The following is a 14164-nucleotide window of genomic DNA, read 5'->3' on the forward strand; positions in this document are numbered from 1 at the left end:
GAGCATGTCGACATCACGTCCACGAGCATATTCCAAGCGGCCCAAGCTGTTAGATAACTTGGGGCACTAGGCACGCGTAAGATGAATAACAACGATTCCATGACTAGAGTCAGATGACGAAGCTGGAGTGAATGAAACATCTCCGACGGCACCACGGCCACGAGCGCATTGCTAGTGGCTGGTAGACAACTTGGGCCACTGGGTCAGCGTAAGAAAATAGATAGATAGATAGATAGATAGATAGATAGATAGATAGATAGATAGATAGATAGATAGATAGATAGATAGATAGATAGATAGATAGATAGATAGATAGATAGATAGATAGATAGATAGATAGATAGACGAATTGAGCAAAGATTTCTAGTCGCATAAAAATTTAGTGGCTTCTCGCGTCATTGAATAAGTCTGTTCTTGTGTTCTCTTGTGTTAGGGACTGCTTTTAAGCAGGCTGAAGGCGAAAAAAAAATGCGCGGACAGAGCTTTTTTTCTTTGTTTACGAGGTACAGACCTCAGACGTGGTAAGCTTACGCACGGGTGCTATTCTCGGTGCTCGGTCAGACATGGCGCTATCGTCAACTCTAGAGAGCTAAGGAGTGTGTAGGCTGCGTACTGTCAAATATGGTGGCAAAAACATAACGCGCGTTATAATTGCAGTACTGAGAGTGCGTAGCTTTGTCAATCCATGCTTTTCTTTAGGCGCAGCCAATATAATATCCAAGAGGGAGAACCAATCAAGGCGTTTTACAGTGGGGTTGCAGTGCAAAAGGCCAACATTTGTAAGGTACACATGAGATGGAAAACATTCGTATGTGTTACCTTTCGTCTTTGTAAATGATTTGTTTATGAATGAAGTACAGGTTTCACCGTGATATTTGCGCTTGAGAGCCAGCGGAACCGATTCGTCATAAAGGTGGACCATTTTCATTGCATGTAGAGTTGATAGCATCACGACGAAACGACGAGAATACTTGAGATGCTCCTCGTCGATCGCGCAAATTTCTGCACGAGGCTCGCGTTATTCAGGCGAATATCTCACGCGCCTTACGTTCGGTGATAACGGTGCCAACACGATTAAACTATGAGGGTGAACAAGCTCGATAGGCGGCAACCGATTTGTTGTTGAGGTGGCAACCGATCGAGTTGTTGAATCAGTAGGTGCTACATAGTGCTACACACATGAAAACGCTTCGCCTTTCGCCTCTAAGGGCGAAACCTTGACTTTATTGCAGCCCTTCGCATCCGGGCAAGTATCTTTAGATAACTAAGCCAGGAATCTGATCAACGCAATCGGAATAACCCGAGAAGCGGCTTGATCTGTGCAAGCTGCCACAGTGTTTTTGCCTGCAGGTACATTGGTGGTGGACGACATAACATTGAAATAAATCTGTGGGAGATATGCGAACATAGTGCACATTATCGTAACAATCTCAATCAAGTGGGAGGACACCAAGCGGAACCTATCAAGCGGGAAACCAAGGCGCCATGAAATTGTTCAAATATTTGATTATCCTTGCGAAGTCGACGTCCGGAAAAGTATTTTTGCCAACTTCCCGATACGACGTGTTAACGGTCGATATCAAGGAGAATCTCGTCCCAAATCCTGACTATGGTCACCGGTTCGAAATAGAACTCCGAGGCGTATACTTGCCACGCGACGATGAAAAGGAGCGCCGCCTTCGCTCTCGACGTTTCATTGTGGAACCCTTCAACCAGCTGCGTCAGCGGCTTACAGAAAACATGCAACGCTTGCAAGAGGCTTCTCTCCTCTCTGTAGAGGACGCACGCAGTGAAAGCAATACATGAGCCAATCACGGAATTGGCGTCGCAGTTTCTCTCGGTGGAAGCCGCGTCCGCTCGCGAAACGCAGCGTAGGAATTTGCGGCACGCGAGATCGCGCTCTCTGAACACAATCGATGATTTCTGGGCAGAAGTTGGTTCCTATAGGGACGCGCAATGTGAAAACACCTTTGCCGTGCTGGCCACACTCACCATGACAGTGCTGTCGTTGCCTTTCTCAAACGCTCAACTTGAAAGATGGTTTAGTGACATGAACATTGTGACGAGCGTGCGTCGTAATAGGTTTGACATTGACACACTAAATGCGCTACCAAGTGTGCGGCACTAGCTTTGCAGGCACACAAAAGAAATGCCATGAGTACAGCTTGCCAAGCGACGCGGTTACGAAAATCGACACGGTAGCAAAGTACCCAAAGGCAGGGGACGATGGTCTGTAAGCTGCAGATATTATCCAAGAATTGTGTGTACAGCAGGACTGATTGACGTACCTTTATGCGCTGCCATAGCTTCCTGTCTACTTGCACTGCGTGTGAAGGTGTACATTTAGGAATCCCGGGGCCAAGCCCTTCCTAGGCGAAATGCGAAAACATCCGTGTACTTAGATTTAGTTGGACGTTAAAGATCCCCAGGTGGTCGAAATTTTCGGAGTTCTCCACTACGGCGCGTCTCATAATCAGAAATTGGTTTTGGCCCGTAAAACCTCATAATTTTTTAAGCCCTTCCTATGTTTCTTTTTTTAAATTATAATAGTACATTTTGTGAGTTTCCTGTTCATTCTACTAATATATTGTACTCATCCGGTATAATTCTTGTCCTCTTCCCAAGACCGCAAAGAGATTTTTATCACGCAGCCTCGCCATATGGTAGGCGTTATTCATACGTTATACATTGCTTCCTTTTTTTTTGCCAATGTGGTTGATTGTATGCTTGGAAGTACGCTAAAATCTCTATTGTACGTTATGTTTATCACATGGTATTCTAGATTGTTTCGTTCGTTGAAATTCTGCAGTTTCGTTGAGATATTTTCGAACATCTGATGGTATATTGCATTTTATCTGAAGGAGAAAGTTTTGCATTGAGTACGAACTGCGCGGCATTCGTCTACGTCCCCGTTTTGTTTGCCTGGTGCGCAAGATTGCAATCTGCTTTGTTTTTCTGTTCTATTGTATTGCGCTTATCAACACGTGACGCAGTGCAGTCTGTATTTTTCATGTTTTGTTCACCATGTTTGTTGTTAGGTTTTGCTCAAACCAATGTTCTCAACAATCCTACTTTAGTGAACCTTTCTTTCGGGGAGTTCATGGCTATCACATTTCTACGTGCATGTAGTTTCATGGAACGTTTTTGTTAATAAAGTCAACATCCACAAACCTTTCAAGTGTTTCTGCCATAATTTTCTGTCCATCCCTCTGAACTTGACGTTACTTTACTAATGCCAGCCTTTTGGGCTAAGGGTCCTTTAGCAGTGCAAATTTTGTATCGAATGATTTAACCAGCCAATTGACCATCCTGCATGCTGGCGCGTGATAATGAAATGTGCTTTGCAAATACGGCAACAACAGAACATATACAAATGCGGGATGTAGCGCTACAGAACAGACACAAAAATCATATATTGTCCTAAAGAAAGCGATTTCTTGTTTAAATTTTTTTCTACAGTTGGACATTTTGCTAAGAATTTCAGTTTCGATTTCATGGACCTTTGGGTACGCCCACAAGGTATATCTAGTTAAATCTGTTACACTTTTACAGAGCAGGAATGCACTCGCAGCTCGTATTTCGAGAGCGCGCAAGCACTGACCCTCTGCGAAAAGCACGCCTACCCGAAATTAATAGAATAATAACGGAAACCCAGACTTACTATTCCTTCATACACATTTTGCGTTCTTGCTTGCAAGAAAACATGACTTGAGAGCTGCGTTCAATCGTTCAAGATAATACAGCTGCCAATAAATGCGTTATGCAGGGTGTCTTAAATAACTTGCGCTAAAAATTAAAAAATTAAAGGCGCGTCGGAAGCATACTGAGCCCAACACATACTATTTGCAATAGCCTATAGTAACTCAGACAAGTTTTTGTTTCCCCCATATATTACTAATTAATGAAATTGTATTACCCAAATTTTTAATTATTGGCTGATGACTCCACGAATGATACGCAGATTTGTAGAGCAGGTTCAGAAACCACCGATCGAGTTGTTTCCTTTACGATACGTCTCACTAGCCCTCTTTTCAAGGTTGCGGAAAAGACCGCGAAATATGAAAAAAGGCCACGTGACGGAGCGTTTGCGCAGTGGTACTATGCTGCTCTCAAGCGCGCGTTCGATAAACAAGGTCGGCTGCATCGTGACTGGCGACGAGGAAGCGGCAGTGCGTTTTTGATCTCATCGGCAGCGCTCGGCCAGCAGCATGCATTTTCGCCGTCATCCGATGACAGCCGGCCTTGTTCACCGAACGCACGCTTGACAGCAGCACGATACCACTGCGCAAGCGCACCGTCATGTGGTTTTTTTCATATTTCGTGGGCTGCCTTTGCAACCTGGAAAAAAAGAATACGTTAGACGTATCGAAAAGGAAACAACTAGATCGGTGGTTTTTGAGGGTGCCCTACAAGTCTGCGTATCATACTTCACGTCCTGAGCCAATAATTAAAAATTTGGGCAATAAAACTTTTTAATTAGTGGTTTATGGGGAAACAAAAATTGTCTTAGTTACAATAGGCTATTGCAAATAGTATGTGTTCGGTTCAATTCGCTTCCGAAGCACATTTCATATTTAATTGCTTTGGTCAATTTATGTGGGACACTGTATCCCTCGAACGTGTTAAAAATACGCTTGAAAAAAATGCGGATACTTTTAGCTCCCTGCTGGATTTGTAGCAACTTCTATAGCAGCTTTCACTTTGATATCTGGCTACTTTTGCTCGCCGACATTTGGCAACACTGGGTGACCTCCTTTGGCAGTTCTTGCATGTTCCGTCTACTGTACACACGTAGCGGGTTCGTCTCGTGATAACATCGTCCGTGAGCGCCACATGCTGTATGTACATACGAGAGAAAGCGTGTGACGGTGAGCCTACGATGTCGGCTCAATCTCGCGCTCGCAAGAGAGGAAAGCGGGGCGGAAACCCGCCGTCTTCCGTTGCACGTAAGCACCACCGTCTACAGGGTGTTCGCGCTAAAACCCCTTAAATTTCGTAAAGTAACGACATTCTTCTCCTCGGCCTTCACTCCTCATCCTTTTTTCTCTATTTTGTACTTCTTCCTCGACCAGGGCGCCGCCTACAACGCTTATGCGTAGCAGGTGACCTTTCCGTGAGCGAATGCTTGCATAGCGAGGGGGTGCATTTTAAGCGTTCGCGTTGGCTTTATATCTTCGAGTAACTTCGTGTACAGCATATAATGTCTATACCGAGGGTAACACGAATTCAGTGTTGGCACCTTTTTTTCTGTTTTCATAACAATTTTTTAAGTACCTAAAGGAGCGCTAACGCCGTAGCATGAGAACTCCGAACGTATCGCGTGCGCTACAATTGGGTACGCAACATTTTTTAAGCGCGTGTCACAAGATATTGTTGCGAATGGTTGTAAATAACGTGTTTAGAATCGAATGCCCGCATCACGACCTCCAGCAAGCTCTCAGCAATCTAAATAATCCGTGCCGTCCTTACCATGGGAATTAGCGGCGCGTATGAGCTATAACGCACAAAGGGTTGCAGACGGCACGAACGCACCAGCCTAAGAGCGCTACAACCAATGTGTCTCAGACATAGTTGCCGTACAAACGAATAGTTCGTACGGCCGAATCAACGGGCGTGCCAACGACTAAACGAACGACAATTAAACGAGCCAGTGAACGCGTGACCCACTGCACGTTTTTCTTTATTTTTCTTTTTTGCGAGTGCTCCATCCCCGCATCTTAACCTTCACACACTTTAAAGCTCACGCTAATAAGCACGTACGTCTCAAAGACGCATGATGCGTTCTTTTGCACCCTTTCCATCCTTACTATGTACATCATAAGGAGCAGTGGGGATAGAGGGTACCGCCGCCTCAGTCCCTTGTTGATATCTACTTTCTTCTCGCTCCTCGTCCCTTCCCGTTCAACGCAAACGATATGTTCTCGGAAAACCTCTCTCGAAAGGTGTATACAATCGTCACCTAAGCCTCCACCTTCCATAATTCAGCATCCAAATATACCACAAAATGTTGCGGTCTACGTTGCCATACGCTCGTGTACTTTCCACCCTCGGCTAAGAGGGCCCTCTCGGAGTTGCCAGGCGCGCGCGTCGCTATACACTTCTTTAGCGGGGAGCGCGGCGAATGGCACCGCCGCAGCAAAAACATCCGGCTCGCGCAAGTCTCAGAGGCAGTGCGTAGGAGACCGCAGCTACGTGCAACTTCAGCGTCTGCTTTCAGTACGCCAGGGCTAGAGTGCGCCCTCGTGCTCATATACTACTGCCTGGTTGTACTACGTAATGCTCACCGGTGTTATCCGGCACGAGCTTGATCGACGAATAGTAGCCAAGATAATGTAATAGATCAAGGTCAAGACCAAGGTCAAGTAGTGGATCAAGGTCACACCACACGCGCGCTTGCGCACGTGTGGTGCGACCTTTAATTTCGCGTGGTTCGAGGTTACTTGAGTGTTCAAAACTAGTCGTTATTATCGAGACCCGACGGCTACGACACCGATAAGCAGGGTGGCGGAAGTTTAATGCCTAAGTATGCGGCCGCGGTCGAGCGTGGCCAGGCAACAGTCGGCTTTTTTCCGGAAGTGCATAATTTCGAAATTATGAAGCCAATGTCTGCTTACTTCAGCCTGTCTATTAGACTACGTGAATAAATATACACATATATAGTTGGAAGAAGCTCAGGCATCCAAAGCCCCTTCTTGATTGATGTCAGCCATTGGTCACTAGCAGCCGCGTATGGGAATCTGCTATACTACGAAATAAAGCGTCCACTAAAGAGCGAGCCGCAGGCTTTTGTTGAAAAGAGAGGGTTTTATAGAAAGGTGACCCCGCTGACGCGATCCGCGCGCCGCACCCGGCAGCGAAATTTCGCTGAGATATTCACAGGCGCGTATGCTATCCGCAGATTGGGCTTTTCACCAAGCCCGACGGATGCTTCAGGGCACCTTTCCGAAAAACGTGTGAAAGAACCTGTAAAGCAGCTGCAACTCGCACCGGTCTAGTTGCCGGAAGGATTTGGCTTTGCTTCCGTTAATTCGCTATCTAAGTCGTTGAATACATTATTTGAATATGACCCCGACGTCCTTCCAAAAATAAAAATATAAAAGGGGCGCTCTTGTGGTTCGTGAATTCAGATGTGTATTCTGATGGTTGGTTTCGGTGACAAGCAGCGCCGCGTAGATGAAGTCGACGAGCTCATATTAAGGCTGGTTACAATGAACACAACAAATAAATTTCAGCACTCTCATTCCAACAGCACAGTATACCAAGTGCAGAAAGATTGCTATTGCGCAGCAATTTATAAGGTTATGAGAAATGCAGGCCCGCTGTGTCAGTTTAGTAGGTTGTTTAGTAGCAGTTTAGCAGATGGCAGGTTTAGTACGTGCGGTGCAGTCCGCATTTCGATCGGGATGAAATCTAAAAATGTTCGCGTACTTAGATTTAGGTACCGTTAAACAGCCTTTGGTGGTCAAAACGTTTTACTAGCGTGGCTAACTTCGGCGTGTCCCATAATGATACCGTGCTTCTGGCAAACTGATAACCATAAGATAATATTTTAGAGGAAACACATGATAGTTATAAATATCTATGCTAATCGCCATACACGACGCGAAAAATGTTGAGAGTCATTTTAGCATACGCTAAAGGTGATGGAGGCGAACGCCTGCGCGCTTACGATACACTAATTAAATTACTTCGGCATTCTAATTCTAACGCGTTGCTACTGAATATTACTTGCTTTCTCTTCACTCGTTCTTTTCCAATCGCCTATACGTCGCCACTAGTTATGCATGGTTAGTGGCACGTTAGAACGGTCGTGACAAGCCTATGGATACCATTAAGACATACACGCAGGATGGATGAATTAATTTTTTTTAACACTTGCATCAACGAGGGTAGCTACATGGGCTTGTATGCAGTGTCACGTGGTAGTAACGGTGAAGGAATCGGCAAAACTGTGAATGGAGAAACTAGTGTTTTATTAGGTGAACCCGTGCCCCCACAAAACAGGCTACGCTCGAAGCCCAACGATAGAGGCGAACACAGTCGGCGATCGCCGAAAATCTGATCAGCGGCTCAAGCGCGTCGGCTTTCATTCATGAGCCATCGAATGTTCCAGAGTAATCGCTGGTGTTCGCGTGTCTTCCAGAAATTTCCATACCATTCGCGTCGCGCATATCTGCCATCAGGTTAAACAAGGTTCGGTGACAACCACACAGCGGATAGAACCATCGATAACGTTTCAGAAACTTCCGATACATGCAGGCGCGTCTTGCTCTGAGCGACAACATTTGTTAAACGATGAAACGAGGTCACTCGATAAACAAGTACACGTGTCAATATGCTGCCTTTTATTTTCTTGTAGGTCAGGAAACATGAGGGGGACGAGGAAACGCAAATTAGACAAACACAAAGCGCTACCTTACAACAACAGATTTACGTGCAGTTCTGGCAGGCATACTTATACTCCTCAAAACGTCATAAGAGACTTGTACACTGCTCGGAAAATATCAACAAAGCCGGAAAACCGCATGCAGACACTTTTGTGGCTACACTGATTATTTGGAATGGTGTCCGCTGAACGAGAACAAAGATAACCTTGTTCTTTTATCGAGGGAGAAATTGATGGCTTACTGGCGAAATGCGCTTGAATTTTGGTGACATGACCCCAGACGGTTCTCGGATTTTTTAACACTTGAGCAATCTAAGGCTTTCGCCTTAATAAACCCATACCAATCAAGCGGATGGCTCCACGCAGATTAAGGCCGATCCACACGACGGTCCAAATTGCTCTTTTGGACCGCGGTCCGCCCATCACGTGATAGGACGTCACCAGTTCGTGCGGACCACCATCGGCCCGCGGAAGACCGCGGCCCTCGCGGACCAACAAATCACCGAGGCTTTTCCCACTTCAGTTTTGTCGGCGGACCGCATGCAAAGCGCAGCGATTTTGGCGTAGCCAACGAATGTTGTCCCGCAACAGAGTGTCTTCAGCCGAATTCAATCTAGTTTTCGGCTGGGCAGAAACCCGCCGTTTCATATCCGCCGTTCCGCCTACACGTGCGTGCAGTAGATATATTTTTTTAAGCTCCATGTTCTCTTGCAGTGACGAGGAGGTTTTTTTTAAATTTTGTATCCCTCGTTGAGCAGTTCCCGGGTTTGTGGGTCTCGAGCCGGAGTGATTACAATGATACCGCGAAAAACGTTAGTGTAGCAGGTTGGTGTGCTCTGCAGTCTGCCATGGCTGTCCGCCGTGTGGATGCGCTCTGCGCCGGACCGGACCGCGGCGGGCCATGATGTCTCATCACGTGACCGATCGGCCCGCAGACTTGGTCCGTGTTGTGGATCGGCCTTTAGAAGCGCCGATCTGCATGGTCAGTGAACGCTTTCGGCACTGCATTTGGCTTCGCACAAGTAAAGCACACCTCAAAAAATACAGAAAATGCGAGGAGACCTAAGCAATTCTTATCACTTGTGAATACGAAAGCATTAATCTCCAATTTAACGCCGGTGAGCAGCCCTTGGAGTTCTACGCTGCGAGTAAAGTACCATAAATCGTTAAAATTTGCGCTAAACAAACGTTGACGAAAGAACTAAGTGCCCTTCCACTGTTTGAGGAGGAATGACCAGCGAAGCTGTGTATGTGCGCCCCTTAATGGCGAACTGCACCTCCACCGCGGGTCGGCCCGGCATTGCACTATCTTGGGGATCGGCCAATGTATGGGAGGGCTTAACACCTGCTTCATCTCCGCCGCAGGTCGACCCAGCATTGCACTATATTGGGGATCGGCCAATGTATGGGAGGGCTTAACACCTGTTTCATCTCCGCCGCAGGTCGACCCAGCATTGCACTATCTTGGGGATCGGCCAATGTATGGGAGGGCTTAACACCTGCTTCATCTCCGCCGCAGGTCGACCCAGCATTGCACTATATTGGGGATCGGCCAATGTATGGGAGGGCTTAACACCTGCTTCATCTCCGCCGCAGGTCGACCCAGCATTGCACTATATTGGGGATCGGCCCACGTATGGGGAGTTTTTTGTTTACCACTCGAACGACACGAGCATTTCTTTGAACAGTAGAGGTGTACGGCTTCGCTCTGAAGGGTACGCAAGAATGAGTACTTTCCTACAGCCGGTTTTATTATTTTACGGAAATAGGAGCCTTAAATACCAGTAAATATAAAACAAGTTCTTAGAAAGCGCTGATATTTGTGTATCTTCTTTGTCCCCATTTGTTTACTGCAACGTATCACGAGAAATGAATACGAAATAGGCCGGCTCGCAGTGATGCTTCAATGCACCACAGCCGCAAGTGCGGCCCTAGCCAGCAAGCAGCAGCAGCGTGAGCAGCAACCGTCGCATGTCAGCGGCGTCACGCGTGACGAGAGGCGGAGCACACAGCAACGGCAACGGAGGACGGCAGGCGCACAGTTGCTAAGCCCAATGGGAGCGAGAGAGATAGATTCTTGTTGGTGGAAGGAAGTGCAGCGCAGTAACTGTCTCTCAGATGAGGACACCTCAACCGCGCTGCACAAGAGGGAGAGGGAATTGAAAGAAGGGTGAAAGAGACGCGGCGGCGGCGGCCCGAACAGCGAGATACGGACCGCGTGCTGCCTTCGGAGGGCGAGAGCGAGGGTGACGTGGCGTCGCGGTGATACCTTCTCTCCTAACGCAACACTTGGCGCGCTTTCGCTGTCAGCAGGTGTTCCCTTTCAGCCCCTCTGCTCCGTCGAGGCGCGCTCTTGACGTCGCGTCGCAGAAAATGGCAATGGGAGTTTAGGTGCCGTTTCGCTGCTACGGACGACAAACGCCAGCTTTTTCGCTCAATAGGCCATTTCACGCTTTCCCATCAATAACCGATATGTCATTAAAGGTCCTATATCGTAATTCTTGCGCTTCAAATATGCGAACTACGGCTATTTGCTCCTGCAACTTGCTTTTCAGCCACAGTGCCAGTATAAAAGGAACCTTCTACGCCAGGCACTTTCTACGCTTTCAAGTAGTCTAAATAATCGTTTGCAATAACCAAGATTGGATTATTATTATAAAATTGAGCAAATAGATCTCAAAACCTTCGGCAGCATGTGAATGAAGAACTAACGAGACATCTGTAGGTTTTGGTAATGATGCCAGCTAGGCGAGATTACAAGAAGCACAATTGTCGATTGAGTGCATGGGTCCTGATATTAAATGCATAGCCCAAGAAGCACACAGGCGAATTGGGAAGTCCATATATTGCGTCAACGTGAAATATACAAGTCCACACTGTGTTCACACGTTGTACGTTGTAGCACAATGAACTCATTAAAAATGTCGAATTTGTTCAGACGCACGGACTCAATGTAGAAAAGCTGACTGCGGATAAAAGCGTAAAAGTGTGTATTCAGCGTCCGAACTGTGGACATTGGTGTATTAAGCGATACTTGAAGACATTCTGTCACTCATTCGCTTTTGCTAAGGCGCTACTAAACTGCCTAAATACTTGGCACACGTATTCATGGAGATATGTAGTTCGAATACTGATGTTCCCACAGCACAGCGTGTCATTGGAGTTATTGCCGGAAAAACACATCTAGTCTGGACATTGTAACAGCGCCACAATTCCCGTTGTAACTTGTGAGGGGTTGCTTAGTTTATTTGAAAAGCTTCTCTCACGCACCTGGAGGCCAGCGTGAGTCATCCTCGGTGACCATGTCGACACTCCCGTACAGCTTCTCCTTTAACTCGACCAGGTGATCCGCTTGGGGGAAGTACGCCGATAAACCGGTGATCACGATGTCTTCATCCTTCATGTTGGCTTAGCAAGAAAAAGTAACGAGAAAGAGAGAAAAAAAATTTAGGAGGTAAAATGGGCATGCTCATGCCATTGTTTATACCGCCTTTAAGTACCCGATCGGCACACACATGATCATGCGCTGAAGCCAAATCGTGCACGAACACATGCATTTAAAAAGAGATTTTATTTCCCACGGAAGATATCCAACGGGAACCCTTTTCTTAGAACTGTTTTTGCGGCCACTGATTTTCGCAAGGTATTTGAGCATATTTCTTTGATTACTTTGCTTTTTTTTGGCTATACATTTTTAGGGGTGCAGGGATTGTTCCTGTACCCTGTTGAATTGTTAGTGCGAATACTGATATTTGTTGATTTTTCCTTAATAATTCTCTATGGTTCCTAGCCTAATGTTTTCCATTTTTTATCATATTCCCACACCCGCTTTGGCCTATGAGGCCTACAGTAGTGTGAAATAAATAATAAAGAAAGAACAGCTGCAACATACATCCGCCTAAGTGATTCCGTTTCGCGTCCCCTTGTTAGAGTGGCGAAAATAACAGAGCGCATTGATGAAGGCGTGAAAGCTTGCGTACACAGCGTTGATCAGAATTTGTCTTCAGTTATAGTTGCCTTGCAGAGTCCGATAGAAGAAGTCTTCACGCACGCTGCGCATTCTTTGGTAACATTGTCCGATGGCTTCCGATTGTTCTTGATAATTACCGAAGCGCTTCGTTCCCGTGATTTCTCCCGCTTTAATTATGCGCCAGTCATACGCAGAACTTACGTACACTTAGCTACACAAATAAAGTTTATATCCCAAGCGAATTAGTTCCTCGCAAGCACTATTGTAGGGATAATATTACATTAACGCAATGTAAAGTAAGGAGCGTCCGTCTTGCACTACGCCATAGATTTGCCTAGTCGACCGTGAAATGTTTTCCTTGTCGAAATATAAAATACCTGTGTGACGTGGGCAGTCGCGTCTTCCCGCTCGAAGAAATGAAGCTCCAGATGTATATCGAGTGCCGCTGCACCAATAAGGCCGATGTTTTCCGACAAAATGGTGCGCAAGAACTTTGCTGCCGGCTCAGCCTGCGCGGTTCTTCGCAATGCGAAGCACAGGCAACTTGTGAAGTAGATGTCCTGGAACGATGGAATTTTATTCCCAACTCAATTTTATCCCATGATGCGTAACAAACGGGCGGTCGTCAGACATAGGAATTTGACATGAAAGAGAATGCCTCGTGCAGCGGGACAATGTTGTAAGAGGTGAAATACTGATAGGTACCCGTTTGTCGCATTGGTTGAAGAAAAAATAAATAAATGGAATTTTATGCCCTATGTACTCTTATATGAGGCTGCCAATCAAACGTGATGTGAGGAATGCCACGTTTAGGTGAAAGAGATCGTATCGTAACAGAAGGCACTGCGGTAAAGGGTGGAATAACGATAAGTATAACCACGCGTTGGTCGACAGAAAATGAAACGGCATTTTATTTCTAACTCAATATTATCCCAGGCTACCAATCAAGCGGCAGGTCATCGGCAATAGCGCGTAGTGGCAAAGGAAAAAATATATTATGGGGTTTTAGGCGCCAAAACCACTTTCTGATTATGAGGCGCGCCGTAGTGGAGGACTCCAGAAATTTTGACCACCTGGGGTTCTTTAACCTGTACCGAAATCTGAGTACCACGGCTGTTTTCGCATTTCATCCCCATCGAAATTCGGCCGCCGTGGCCGGGATTCAATCCCGCGACCGCGTGATCAGCAGCCCAACACTGTAGCCACTATGCAACCACGGCGGGTGTAGTGGCAAAAGAAGGAAGGAAAGAAACTTTATTTTTCGAAAGAAAAATTGGAGAGTACCTCACACTGCAGAAGGTTGCGGCGAAAGGGGGCTTGCCGACGAGGCTAATCATATATTGTTTGCAGAAAAAAAATTTGACTTCTATTCCCAATGCAATACAAGCTCAGTATACCAGTCAGTAGTCAAGCCATCGGTCATAGCACGTTGAGGTGAATAATATTTCCTCGTACTGCTGAACGTTACCTTACGCACACAAGGCGATGCTTTGTTAAGTTTAATTTGTTTCTTTCGTTCTTATCGCGCAAGAGGTGACAGAAATCAGTTTTTCTCCTTTAAAAACTTCTCAGTTATGCGGGCGTACATTAGCTAATGGCAATACGTGGAGATAAATGTGCCTGTTAATATTTCTGTAATTTAATATGGTCTGTTTAAGTAACGTCAGTGAGCATAATTTAAAGCAAAGCACTCCTTTCTTGTTCCTTTGAATATTGCACAGCTGCTGCTGCGCTGTCTTACTATTGCTGTCTTAAATTACTGATGACATGTATGACCAAACGAAAAATACGTTTGTATTATAAGAAAA

The 14164-nt window shown here is 46.1% G+C and overlaps 1 protein-coding gene across 1 annotated transcript in view; it reads right to left on the reverse strand.

Annotated features, from left to right (window-relative positions):
• The window catches only part of LOC142591506 (fatty acid synthase-like), a 194631-nt gene extending 182842 nt beyond the window's left edge, over window positions 1-11789 (reverse strand). Inside the window, exon 1 of the mRNA XM_075703830.1 lies at window positions 11657-11789. Coding sequence (XP_075559945.1) covers window positions 11657-11789 — 133 coding nt within the window. The remainder of the gene's footprint in view (window positions 1-11656) is intronic.
• Window positions 11790-14164: the final 2375 nt, after the last annotated feature.

The sequence above is a fragment of the Dermacentor variabilis genome, chromosome 8 (genome assembly GCF_050947875.1).
Source record: "Dermacentor variabilis isolate Ectoservices chromosome 8, ASM5094787v1, whole genome shotgun sequence".
Classification (NCBI taxonomy): domain Eukaryota; kingdom Metazoa; phylum Arthropoda; class Arachnida; order Ixodida; family Ixodidae; genus Dermacentor; species Dermacentor variabilis.